This window comes from Lithobates pipiens, unplaced genomic scaffold (genome assembly GCF_037356315.1).
Source record: "Lithobates pipiens isolate NorthernLeopardFrog02 unplaced genomic scaffold, aLitPip1_a1.2 Scaffold_18, whole genome shotgun sequence".
NCBI classification, from domain to species: Eukaryota; Metazoa; Chordata; class Amphibia; order Anura; family Ranidae; genus Lithobates; species Lithobates pipiens.
In genome coordinates this window covers 74,243,470-74,257,128 of record NW_027507758.1, presented here as the reverse complement: position 1 = coordinate 74,257,128, position 13,659 = coordinate 74,243,470, and the positions used below count along the sequence as shown (strand labels likewise).

General features: G+C 41.3%; 1 protein-coding gene across 1 annotated transcript in view; it reads left to right on the top strand.

Annotated features, from left to right (window-relative positions):
• EPRS1 (glutamyl-prolyl-tRNA synthetase 1) overlaps positions 1–13,659 on the top strand; it is a 128,039-nt gene that overhangs the window by 83,007 nt on the left and 31,373 nt on the right. The window contains 7 exon segments of the mRNA XM_077485785.1: positions 556–777; positions 1,442–1,681; positions 2,072–2,299; positions 5,734–6,005; positions 6,131–6,182; positions 8,731–8,940; positions 13,414–13,486. Coding sequence (XP_077341911.1) covers positions 556–777; positions 1,442–1,681; positions 2,072–2,299; positions 5,734–6,005; positions 6,131–6,182; positions 8,731–8,940; positions 13,414–13,486 — 1,297 coding nt within the window.

Here is a 13,659-nt window from a genome sequence, read left to right as displayed (position 1 = left end):
TTCCCAGATGCCTCTAGCCAGGGCTTTTATCCTGTTGTCTCTCAAAGATCAATAAACAAATAAAATCTTTTGATCTGATTATACCTTAAATGCAGTCTGGAGATGACTTTTTGTAGCAAAGGATGTATGAAAGTTTGCAGAAGCCTGTTGGAAAAATACAGGTTTCTGGGAGCTGTCTAGGAAAGCCATGCCGTTCTGAATGCTGGTATCTATAGACATCCTCATGGTCCTATTTGTAGATGGCCGCTAATCAACAATGCTTGGGGCCAATAAATATTTTCACCTTTCTCTCTGCAAGCAAGAAATCCCATTGATAATGGGCCTTGTTGTGAAGTACTGGTACTATACAACAAACATTTGAGGAATCAATCATGTATTTTCTTTATACCTAATCCATGGGCTGCATTCCTAAAAATTGTCTCTTCCACATTTCTGGTGATGGGTACTCTCTGGATTTTGCTTGCTTTGCTGCTTTTTAACTCTGCATGTATGTTTTCCTCCTAGCGCTTTACCTTTCTCTCAGTGCACACCATGTTTTCTTCTGTTTTACACTAGCCTCAGGTAGATGCTGCTGTGAAAACCCTCTTAGAGCTGAAATCCGAGTATAAAAAATTAACAGGGAAGGAGTATAAAGCAGGCACCCCTCCCGTAGCTGCGAGCAACAATCCTGCACCCTGTCTTTCTGCTCCTCCATCTTCTGATATCACAGCGATATACAACAAGGTAGCCGAACAAGGAGAGCTGATCCGACAGCTCAAAAGCAAGAAAGCTCCTAAGGTAGAGTACATGGAGAACACAAGTTTGTCTCTGTGCTTAGTATAGCCAGCTAAATTCTTGGACTTATTTAGACCTATTACCTGAGTTCTGTTAAGACGTTATAGCAAATTGTGGAAATCTTGTCTAGTCTTTTTCGGTTATGTCTTTTAGTTAAGCCTGTGAATTAAAGTATAACTAAAGGCAAAACTTTTTTTATTTTTTAGCTTTGGATAGAGTGGAGAGGAATTAGAACTCCGGTCGGTTTTTATTGCTTTCTGTGCCTCCCTTAGGGAGATTCCCCCTCTTTAGTCAACTGGTTTACCGTTACCATTTAAAGTAAAAGTGTAAAAGAAAAGCTCAAATTTTGGGTTGTCACCAGAACGGTAATTTAGGTGAAATCTTCTAATGAGGACGCTAGTTCTGGTGACCTGGGGGTCTCCAAGGGATTTCCTCTCACTTCCTGTTTTGGCCATGTGACAGGAAGTGAAAGTAAAGCAGGGACACCGATGACAAAAAATAAATTTATAGGGGTTGTAACCCTCCCTTACCATAACTGAAATGGGAAAAAAAATTGCCTGTATTTCGACTTTTTGCTCACCCAGATTGTTTCCAGGGCATGCACTTTGCCTTCTTAGAGCTTTCCCTTCCTATGCTGTACTTTTTTCCTCTCCTCTTTTGTCATTAGGATGAAATTGATGCTGCTGTGAAATCCCTCCTAACCCTAAAAGCAGAATACAAGCTACAAACTGGTCAGGAGTATAAGCCTGGCTGCCCCCCGTCATCTCAGCCTCCTTGCAAAACCTCTGCTCCTGCAAAGTGCTCTGGTCAAGCAGATGCCACCTCAACAGACCATTCTAGTCTTTATAACAGAGTTGCTGAGCAAGGAGAGGCTGTCCGCAAGCTGAAATCTGAAAAGGCTCCCAAGGTAAGGAGCTCTGAAGGCTTCTGGTTGTCATAGGTGTGACTTCTTGCCCTAAATATGCTAATGTTTCAGAGACCTTGTTGGACTGCTTTGGTAAGCAGTAGGGGTTGGGTTGAAAACTAAGCACTGAGAAAGAAATTATACCTCTTGTTTGATCTACATAAATGGATAATTTATGGATAGCTAGGGGTTCTATTAGCTGTTCACATTTATGCAAATGCAGTGCTGGTAAACAGCTTCTGAGCTGTCCTGGGCATGAGGATATTAGAATTGATGATTAAACATCTGTATAAAATGTAGGGCTGTCATTGGATATCATTGTTTCATTGTAGCTTAGTATTACATGTAATATATGCCTACCAGTTGTGTTGATATATGCTTCTCTTTTTAAAGGACAAGGTAGATGAGGTAGTGAAAGCTCTACTAGCTCTGAAAGCAGAATACAAGGAAAAGACGGGTCAGGAGTACAAACCAGGACAGCCACCTACAAACGCAACAGTAAAGACCTCTGTCAATGTGCAGGAAAAATCCTCCAGCCCTTCAGAAGCTGACGAACTCTTTAACAAGGTGTCCAGGCAAGGCGATGAGGTCCGAAAACTGAAGAGTGAAAAAGCTCCAAAGGTAAATTTTCTTATCTGTCTTATCTTTTCTTTCTTTTTATATATTCGATTTTTTAAGTACGATTCAGAAATATATATATATATATATATATATATATATATATATATATATATATATTAGTACTAATATCACTGAAAAGTATTTAAGAAAATATTCCTCACTGATCCCAGCGCTACAGCGCTAGATAAATCATTACTTTACAGAAAATGGAAAAGATGACAGTTCACAAACTCAGAGGAATCCACCAGAGTGTAAAGTCCTAAAAAGTGGCTATGAACTATCAACTTAAATGTTCATTAAGTGAGGGAAGAAGTCCATCTCCAAGCCATCCACCAAAAACGCCAGTGTTGGTACGAAAAATCCATTCAGTTTCTCGTTTCGATATTTCCCGGACAAGATTACCGTACTCCCCCTCCAAGAGGGAAATATCCTGTCTATGCCCCAAAACTTTAAACCAGTAGGATCCCTATTGTGTTTGAGTCTAAAATGCAAAGAGACACTATGGTTTCTATAACCAATAGAAATATTATAGATGTGTTCTGCTACTTGTTTACATAACTTTCTTTTGGTTCGACCAATATACATAAGCCCACATGGGCACTGAAGAGCATACACGACATGTGTCGTTATACATGTGATAAACTCCTCTATCTTGAAAGTTTGTCCATTTCCAGTAGAGGTGAATTGATCAATGCCCCTCAGGTGGGTATGAATTGATTTACAGGCTTTACACCTACGGCAGGCCAAAAAAACGGCCTGATCCCAAAACATATGTGGTCTGGATGGGGGGTCTAAAACTTTCTTAATGATTTTATCCCCAAACCTTGACCACTGCAAGTGACATGATATGTGATATGATATATCTGAAATTGTGTACGTATGTTTTTTAAAGAGCGCACAAGAATTTTACCTTTGCACTATGGATTGTGTCTCTGATCTCTCCATATGTGAATCTCTCTATGTGAATCTGTGCTGAAGCGTATTGTTAAGGAATCCAAGGAGCCATTAACTATTAGATGTGCCTGTAACCCTTTGGGTGGATAATGGTTTAACTGGAAGCGTATTGTTGAGGTATCCCAGGAGCCAGTAACTATTAGATGTGCCTGTAATCCTTTGAATTTTGGTAAGTGTATTACCATAACGAGTGTCACCGAGCGTGGAGTTTATTCGCACTGGCGTTTTTGGTGGATGGCTTGGAGATGGACTTCTTCCCTCACTTTATGAACATTTAAGTTGATAGTTCATAGCCACTTTTTAGGACTTTACACTCTGGTGGATTCCTCGGAGTTTGTGAACTGTCATCTTTTCCATTTTCTGTAAAGTAATGATTTATCTAGCGCTGTCAATATAGTATATTTCACATGATGAAGGATTAAGGAACGATTTATACTATATATTTATATTTTTTCCCCACAGCCTGCAAAGCAATACACCTGCAGATACTATCCCTAGCTTCTAAAAACTCCTTCAGCTCCCTGCCTGTACCACACTACGGGCGTTCAGTTACTAATTGGAAGAAGTGTCAATGGACTATGAGTGTAGTGATTGCCGCATCTCCATGGTGACAGATGGGACTTGTAGTTCATTCATTCACATATCTCTCTGAATGGATTACACGGCTTCAGGGGCAAGATGGAGAAAGTTTGCACCGCAACATGTTACACCCTAAATATGGGTGTAATATGTTGCAAAAGGTTGATAGCCTTTAAAAGAGAGAGTCCACCAAGAAGTGGTAATTGTTCACCTGTCAGATATGGTATAGAATCTCTGTGCTCTCCCCTCGGGACTGGCCCTAACCCCTCACTTTCTCTCCCCAATTCCCAATAGTTTTCAATTGCTAGTGACCTACTTCTCTAACATTAGGTTACTAGTAGAATTATATTTGACAGGACAACATCCGTGACAATTTATGAAACTCATGGTCCAATCTTAAAATGGTGATAATCCCCTTGATTTTTCCGTTTTCTTCAAAGGAGACCCTAGCATCCTTTTTTTTTTTTTTTTTTGTTTCACACTAGGTTTGTTCGCTTGAGCTGAAATTTGTGAGAGGTTACACAGCACACTTGCCTCCATACTTGTCTGAGACTATGATACTGCTATGAACAGGAACTAATTCTGGACAGCCGCACTCTTGAAAAATTGCCTTCTTTTATTTAGAAAAATTCACGTCAAAAATCGCAGCAGACAAAAGAGCTGACGTTTTGCAGTAGTGCTTATTCATAGCTAGTGCAAAACGTCTGTTCTTTTGTCTGCTGTGATTTTCATCTTTGATTTTGATGTGAATTTTTCTAAATAAAAGAAGGCAATTATTCAAGAGTGCGGCTGTCCTAAATTAGTTCCTGTTCATTGCTATTAGCAATTGCCAGCACCTATGGCTTCCGAACCGAGAGAGAGGTTAACTATCTCTGTTTTCCTGGAGCGGTGATATATCCCTTTACTATGATACTGCTACTTGTAACCTTCTACATATGTAACAATTAAGATGTTGCGTGATTCTTTTGCATATATTCTCTTGCAAACCTTATCCTATTAAGGGCTGGGTCCCTGTTGCTAATTTGTAATACTATATATCCTGTTTTATTTTGCCTGCAGATGGGAATTGTCCTTTAATGTGCTTTATCTATGTATAACCACTCTATTCTTCAATACAAAGTTTTAACAAGAAGAATCTGTGATTACTGAATCATTTGACTACACTATAAAGTGCAGCAGGAAACTTTATTGCTTGTCATTAGAGTCCTTAGAGCTCCCAGAATCGGTGTCCCTTAGAAAACTTGTAAAGCCATTGGCTGTTTTAGGTCACCAATGTCCATATATAACTGACTTACAGTTCTTAGTATTTTCAGGCTTTGAATACAGTATGGAGTGGAGTGCCGCACATATGCTTGTGAAATATAAAAATCATTCTCCCGTGTTGCATCAACAATGCTGGTGTTCTGTAACTTCTCTGTTAGTATGGATGCAGGTTGTATAAAAGATGTCCTCATCAAGAAACAGTGAGCATGTTCTGAGTTCTCCAAGGAATGTAAGCTTTTCAGATCTGGGAAAAGCTTACATTGCAACTACATGTTTCTTTGTAAAAATGTATATTTAATAAATAGACCACTGAATGCATGTCCTTCGATGCTTATAGCTGCTAAAGTCCTTTTGTATACCCAGTTCTCTAACCATTCTCAGAATCATGATAATGGGTGACTACAGGTAAAAAGGCAACTAAAGCTCTGTTTGCTTAGTCACCTATAGACCTCCAGTCTGCTGACTAGAAAGTGACGAAGTCGAGCACAAAGCGGCTCTGAGGTTGCCCATGTGTTCTGTCCTCCTGTAAACAAGCTCCCAGTATTGGACAGCACTGTGCAGTGTTGCCCTGATATGTTTTGTTTGTGTAGTCTCAAACTTTGTGGTTGATATGAGCGTTATACTTTGTTGGCTTGCAGGAAACTGTGGATGCTGCAGTAAAACAGCTTCTGGACCTCAAGACTCAGTACAAGGCCCTCACAGGAATGGAGTACAAGCCAGTGACTGCTGTGGGCTCAGGGGACAAGAAACCCAAAGAGGACAAGAAGCAGAAGGAGAAAGAGAACAAGTCTGAAAAACAGAGCAAGCAGACCAAACAGGGTGAAGGGCAGAAGAAGGAGCCAACAAAGGACTCTGGAAATGGTTCCTCGGGAGGAACCGGAGATGGGCAGGGCCCAAAGAAACAGACCAGGTATGGTGGCATAGCTCGCTAAGGGTGTAGGCTTCTCAAGGCTGCCTTACCTTGACAAAGCTCCTAGCTTGCAAAACGACTGCTCACTTTTATTTGTGTGTCCATATTTTATTTTATTTTTTCAGGCTGGGACTGGAGGCCAAGAAAGAGGAAAACCTGGCAGACTGGTTTTCTCAGGTAAGTGCTGTGTAGCAAAGAATTCTCTTCCTCTTATATGGACTTTGTCTTGTCTCTCTGTCACAGACTGTAGATTTTCTTGCTGAATGCAGTCAGTTGTGCTTTCATATGAAATGTTATTTAAATGACAACAGTTTCTTTGAAATAGATGTTCTTTAGTTGATTCCCCCGCCCTAATGAGTACAGCCCACATGGTTAAATAACTTTCTTCTCATTCCAGTGATCTTTATTGTGTGGTCCTCACTGGCACCGCACAGCCTCTGTCGAAAACCTTACCACTGGGTCGTCGTCTTCCTGCACATGTGTACCACGGCCCTGTTTGTGTCTATGGGAGAGCTATTCTCTACTGGCCCGCTGGAGGCCACCATGAGTACAGCAGTCCCATAGAAATGAGTGACTGGGGATGCTTTTCACATGCGCAGGAATAAGAAGACCTGGTAGGGACAATACGAGAGTTGCTTTAAAATGTACCTTATGCAAATGCATCAAACTTGAACTACCATAATTCTAAAGAGCGGTACAAGCCCTGCTTTTTAAAATCGCTGGATCTTTTTTGGCCATGCTTCTGTGGGTCAAAAAGAGCACATAGTTCTGTACTACTGTGACCCAAATTCAGCCAACAGTGGACTAAAGCCCACTGTCTGCTGTCAAAGGTCTGTGTTAAAGCAGAACTTCCATATTTAAAGCAAAACTCATCTATCCATCTATGTCTCCAGGGGATGCATGCCATCATTTTGGCCTAGACCAAATACCAGAAAAAATAAGTTTAAAGCATGTAAATAAATAGATAGGAAGGTATATTTTAATAATGCTAGCATTATAAGGACTAAAGCCCACTGTCAGCTGATGTCAAAGGGCTGATCCACGCTCTGCAGGGGTTTCCGACAGTAATGTCAGGATTTGCCCAGATGCCTGACTGGCGGACAGCTCAGCCTCTGAGTGCGCTGCTAAGCCTGTGTCAGCCACTCCCGCACTTTCTCCAGCCCAGTGCTCCAGTGAGTGCTTAAGGGGTAGATAAAGGAAAGGAAAAAATCGCGCTACCACCATGAAAATAAAAATAAAAATTGTGTACACATCAAATACTGCTGCAGTTCTGCTATATACCAAAAGTTATATACTTATAAACGTGACCCAAAGAAAGAACCGCGCTGTCCTAAGGGTGAGCTTAGGGTGTGTGCTTCCCCTAAAAGGAATGTGAACATATAAAAATTATAATACAATATCATCAAATAATTATATCAATACCCCATACCTAGAAAACATATTTTGGTGTTACAATCATGATCATAAGTGTGCATTAACAACAATAACACATCTTAAATTTGTTATGAATGCTGCAAAATTACAACATCTACACCCTTATCACAATGTGTACAAAACAGTGATTTAACTGCATAAAAAATGAGCTAAAAAACTCTCAATAATAATAAGGTGTCCAATTTTCAAATTATTAAAGAAAAGTCCATAAAAAACTCTAAGACCACCACGTGTCAGATGTAAAGTATATCAACTCTCAGTATCCTGTTCGAAGTCTCAACGTATATTATAGTGCACCACCACCGAAAGTGAGGATTGGCTCCTTACCAAATATCTCTAAACAGTACGCTCTATAAGGTCAAGCCAGGCTGCGTGCATCCCTCACTCGTCCACAGGTTCCGCCCACAACCAAATCACATTTCAGTCAGGCTCCAATGATTTTATAATGCACAGTCCACCATAAGAAGGGGGAGAAAAAACGCTCCAAATAGTGTAAAAACGTTTATTTAAAAATAAAATAAGATAAAAAATGCACTTACAAAAGTACTGCAAAGTTAGGCATATCACAGTGGGAGGCGCCGGCCGAACGCAATTCTCCACGACAATACCCTTTCACCAGCTGGTCTATTCAGAGGCAATAGATGTCGTGTCTCGCCGCCCAACGCGTTTTGTGAAATATCACGTCGTCTCAGGGCTCTGCTTAAGGGGTAGAGCAGAGAGCCGGTGACCGACATTCACCTTTCTGTGCTCAGAGCGGACCTGGGAGCTGAGCGATCAGTGGTCTTGATCACTTAGTTCTCAGTATAGAGCCGGCAGGGGATAGCTGCAGCTTGGATAGGTGCTGAAGCCATCATCTGGGTGTGTGTTTGTGTGTGTGTTTTTTTTTTTTTAGTATCTCATACTTTCTTTGTCTAGCTGGCGATGGCTATTTTCTTTTATTGGAGCCATTGCCAGCTGTGGTTCGATGCGTTCTGTTTTTGGCATGATGTAACCACTAATTGCTGATTTTCATGGGGTTAAAGCAGAACTTCCATATATAAAGCAAAACTCGTCTATCCATCTATGTCTCCAGGGGATGCATGCCATCATTTTGGCCTAGACCAAATACCAGAAAAAATAAGTTTAAAGCATTTAAATAAATAGATAGGAAGGTATATTTTAATAATGCTAGCATTATAAGGATTCAAAATAGATAATGTTGACTGAGTTTAGTTCCTCTTTAAGCTCTGGAAGAGGCTGTACAGCATACATTTCTGCTGGTTCTGCATTTTCAGGTTTTCTCTTCCCACAGGTGATCACAAAATCAGAAATGATCGAATATTATGACGTCAGTGGCTGCTACGTATTGCGTCCTTGGTCTTTTGCCATCTGGGAATCCATTAAAAATTTCTTTGATCCCGAAATAAAGAAGCTGGGAGTGGAGAACTGCTACTTTCCCATGTTTGTGTCTCAGGCTGCTTTGGAGAAAGAGAAAACCCACATTGCTGACTTTGCTCCAGAGGTAGGTAAAGGTGGAAGTCATCGGTGTTGGCTGGAGGAGGACTTTCTGTTCTGTAGTTTCTGCTTGTCAGTAGAGCCATTTTTAGGTCTAGCCTAAAAAAATGTGGGCTGCATCAAAAATAATCTGCACTAGAGGATATACAAAGGCAGCTATTGAATTTGTTTTCACCTGAAAATGCTAACTGCTTTGCTGCTGTTCCAGTGGCTGGAGTACTTTTTGAGCCTCTGACTCAGGTTAAAGAGTTCAGTGGCTGCATACTTCTTTGGAGGCTCTGACTTCAGTAAAGCCTGAGACTGCTAGATGATTAGCATTTTCAAGGGGTCAGCAACGGCAGCCCCATATTTCATTAAGTACAGTTTTACTTTAAAGCAACCTTCTCACTATACAAAACTTACAAAGCCAAGCCATACCTGTAAAATAAGACTGTACATGTCTAACTTTCTTGCTGCCAGCCCCAAGGAACGCCATGCAGATCCCGAGAAATCATGTGAAATCTGCTGGAAACCTGCTCTGGGACGGTTTATTTCCTGGGTCCTCCACAGCTCCTACTGGTTCCTCCTCCTGACCTCCACCTATTATGTGATACAGTTGTGATTTGGTGGTTAGCAGGAGGAAGCAGGGAAAGCTCCCTGAAGTTTTGTTTTCCCCGCAGAATTCACCTGAAAATATGCCAGGATCAATGGGACAGAACTTCATACCCCATATGCTCCTAGAATACCGTATGTCTGTCCTTTGCTGTATTTTCTTTAAAGTATTACTAAACCCAGTAATATGAAAATAGTTCATCCGGTTACATAATAAACTGCACAGTTGCTCCAGTGCTAAGAGTTCAGATAGGAGGAGATTTCCACTACAGCCTGTATACACGCCCACATGTGTGATGTCAATATCATATGACCTGTCTAGCTCTGAGAACAAGTAAATGTTCTCTCCTGCATAAAAGACATAACTGAGCATGTGCAAATCGGCTACCCTACCTGTGTTAGCTGGCCTCCCCCAGATACAGTGCAGGAGGGGGAGGATTTGTTCATACAGGATAAAACAGCCTTTTTACACAATGCAATGGATTTAGTAAGAATAACAACCATGCTATGTTGCATATACAGACAGATTTTACTGTTGTGAGTTTAGTAACACTTTAAAGCTGGAGTTCCACCGTTTATAAAAATATATATTTTTTTTAAGTCAGCAGCTACAAATACTGCAGCTGCTGCCTTTTAAAATATGGACACTCATCTGTCCAGCGCGCCCGCAATGTCTGCACCCGAAGCCGATCTGTCGCTCGGCTCTCAGGTGCTGCCGCTGCCATCTTCGCTATGGGAATCAGGAAGTGAAGCCTTGCGGCTTCACTTCCCGGTTCCCTACTGCATATGTGCGAGTCACGCTGCGCAATACGGACGGTCTCTACTGTCTCTGGGTCCCATGTTTCCCAGCAGACAGCGGGGAAGGGACAGGAAGTAGCGTAAATACCCCCAGATTCTGCAGCTATCTATGCTCAGAAGTGGCTGCAAATACCTGTATTATACAGTTATCTGCACCCCCCTGAAGGGTGCCAATTATGGCACCAGAGGGGGGAGAGGGTTCCGATGAGCGTGGAACTCCACTTTGTCATTCAGCTTTCCTGGTCAGTAAGTGATCAAATCTCAAGCACACAGTGTTTTCAATCAGTCAGACCTGACCCATAGACTTGCACTGGAGGAGACTGTGCTGCACTACTAAGCAGGAGGCAGCACTGTAAGTAATACACAATTATGATTGCTACTTGTAAGTAATTAAAATGTTTTCAATAAAATAAAGCTAAAAAACACACACAGATTTATTCATTTACTTGCACAAAGGTGTCCACAATTTTTTTTATTAATTAATGGTACTTCTATAGCGCTGTCAGTTTACATAGTGCTTTACATATTTATTATACATTGACATCAGTCCCTGCAATCAATGAGCTTACAATCTAAGGTCCCCAACTCACACTCATGCATACAAATACAGTGGCTTCAAAAAGTATTCATACCCTTTGAAATTTTCCACATTTTGTCATGTTACAGCCAAAAGCATAAATGTATTTTATTTGATTTTATGTCATAAACCAACGTGAAGTGGAAATAAAATGATAAATGGTTTTCAGTTGTTTTTTTTTTTTTTACAAATATGTGAAAAGTGTGGCGTGCATTTGTATTCAGCCCCCCTGAGTCAACACTTTGTAGAACCACCTTTCTCTGCAATTACAGCTGCAAGTCTTTTTGGGGATGTCTCTACCAGCTTTGCTCATCTAGAGAGTGACATTTTTGCCCATTCTTCTTTGCAAACGAGCTCAAGCCCCAGTCTCAAGTCTTTTGCAGACTCTAACAGGTTTTCTTCTAAGATTCCCCTGTATTTGGCTCCATCCATCTTCCCATCAACTCTGACCAGCTTCCCTGTCCCTGCTGAAGATAAGCATCCCCACAACATGATGCTGCTACCACCATGTTTCACAGTGCGGATGGTGTGTTCAGGGTGATGTGCAATATTAATTTTTCCCCACAGTGTTTTGCTTTTAGGCCAAAAAGTTCAATTTTGGTCCATCTGACCAGAGCACCTTCTTCCACATGTTTGTGTCCCCCACATGGCTTCTCATAAACTGCAAATGGAACTTCTTACAGTGGCTTTCTTTTTGCCACTCTTCCATGAAAGGTCAGATTTGCGGAGAGCACAACTAATAGTTGTCCTGTGGACAGATTCTCCCACATGAGCTGTGGATCTCTGCAGCTCCTCCAGAGTTACCATGGGCCTCTTGGCTGCTTCTTTGATTAATGCTCTCTTTGCCCGGCCTGTCTGTTTAGGTGGACGGCCATGTTTTGGTAGGTATGCAGTTGTGCCATACTCTTTCCATTTTCAGATGATGGATTGAACAGCGCTCCATCAGATGTTCAGAGCATGGGATTTTTTTTTTTATAACCTAACCCTGCTTTAAACTTCTCCACCACTTTATCCCTGACCTGTCTGGTGTGTTTCTTCACGATGCTGATTGTTCACTAAGGTTCTCTAACAATCCTCTTAGGGCTTCACAGAACAGCTGTATTTATACTGAGAATAAATTACATAGGGGCGTACTTTTATTTACTAATTTGGTGACTTCTGGAGGAAATTGGAAAATTTCAAGGGGCATGAAAACTTTTTAAAGGCACTGTACTAGGGCCCATTTAGACAGGAGCCAATTAACCTATCTTTGGACTGTGGGTAGAAACTGGAATACCCGGAGGAAACCCACATGGAAATGGGAAGAACATGCATGAATAAAGAATGTGCAGTATCAACCAAAAGAAACTTAAAAATTACCTTTAAATTAGAACTCCAGGCACAACACAAAATCAAATTGAAAATGTTAACGGCATCCTTAATTGCTTGTGAAAAAAGGAAGTAAGGCTTAGGCCTGTAGCAACAAAGTCATTCTTGGTGGATCCTCAGATGAAATGAAGCATATTGTGCAATGCACGTCAATCGAGCACAGAAAGCTGGTAGAGATTTATCTTTAGTTTGGGGAGCAGATCCGTACATTGCAGCCTGCACAGTGCCGAAAGAGCATAAGCTGTCAGATGGTGTCGACTTATGCCGTGTACACACGGTCGGACTTTCCGACAGAAAAAGTCAAACGGAATATTTCCATCGGATATTCCAATCGTGTGTGGGCTTCAACTGACTTTTTTTTTTTCGAAAATTCTGACGGACCTAGAAATAGAACATGTTTTAAAGCTTTCTGACGGACTCAATTTCTGTCGGGAAAACCGTTTGTCTGTATGCTGTTCCGACAGACCAAAAACGGCGCAAGGGTAGCTATTGGCTATTGAACTTCCTTTTTCTAGTCCCGTCATACGTGTAGTATATCACTGCATTCTAAACGATTGGACTTTGGTGTGATTGTGTGTAAGCGGAACTCCATCAGAAAATCTGTCCGAGTTTATTCTGATGGAAAAACCGGTCGTGTGTACGCGGCATTAGGGTTTTAAACCCTGGTTGGTATAACCTGATTGACAGATCAGACTTGAAAGACTTGAATGAATGTAGCTCTGTATTTGTGAATAAATCAGTACATTTATTTTATTAAATTCCAGCTGAGTAAACACCAGAATTTGACTTGTATTAGTCTTCAGCAGTTTCTGTACAGAAGAGCTCAAACTAGGAAAGGGGATGCAGTGCAGTTAGTATTTGAGCCCTGCAGCACCACTAATAAGGAGCATTGCTTCCCTTTTCCCTGTCCAGTCTCAGACTAGGGAAACTGAAGCAGAAAAAAATAGGTCTCCGACCCTGTGTAATTCTCAAGACTGGATGGAGAGAAACGCCAATTTTTTTGACAGGCAGAACAGCTCCCTTGTATGTATCTGAGAATTCAGCGATTTGCCTGGAGCGCTAACTTATTTGTAGGTAACTGGCTGTTTTTTTTTTTTTTTTGGGGGGGTTTTCTACTACTAATAAATTGCTTTCATTTTTCTGCAGGTGGCTTGGGTTACCAGGTCAGGGAAGACTGACCTGGCTGAGCCCATAGCTGTTCGACCCACAAGTGAAACTGGTAAGTTATTATTGGAAAGGGCTGAACAATTTCCTAGAGTTGGGTAGTAAGTGTGCTTAAAACGATGAAAAAGGAGAACTGACCATGGATACATTTTAGACTGGATAATGCATTTAAAAGAGGCACTTCACCCAAAAGGGCTAGTTCCGCTGTATTCCCCCTTCCCCCCCAAT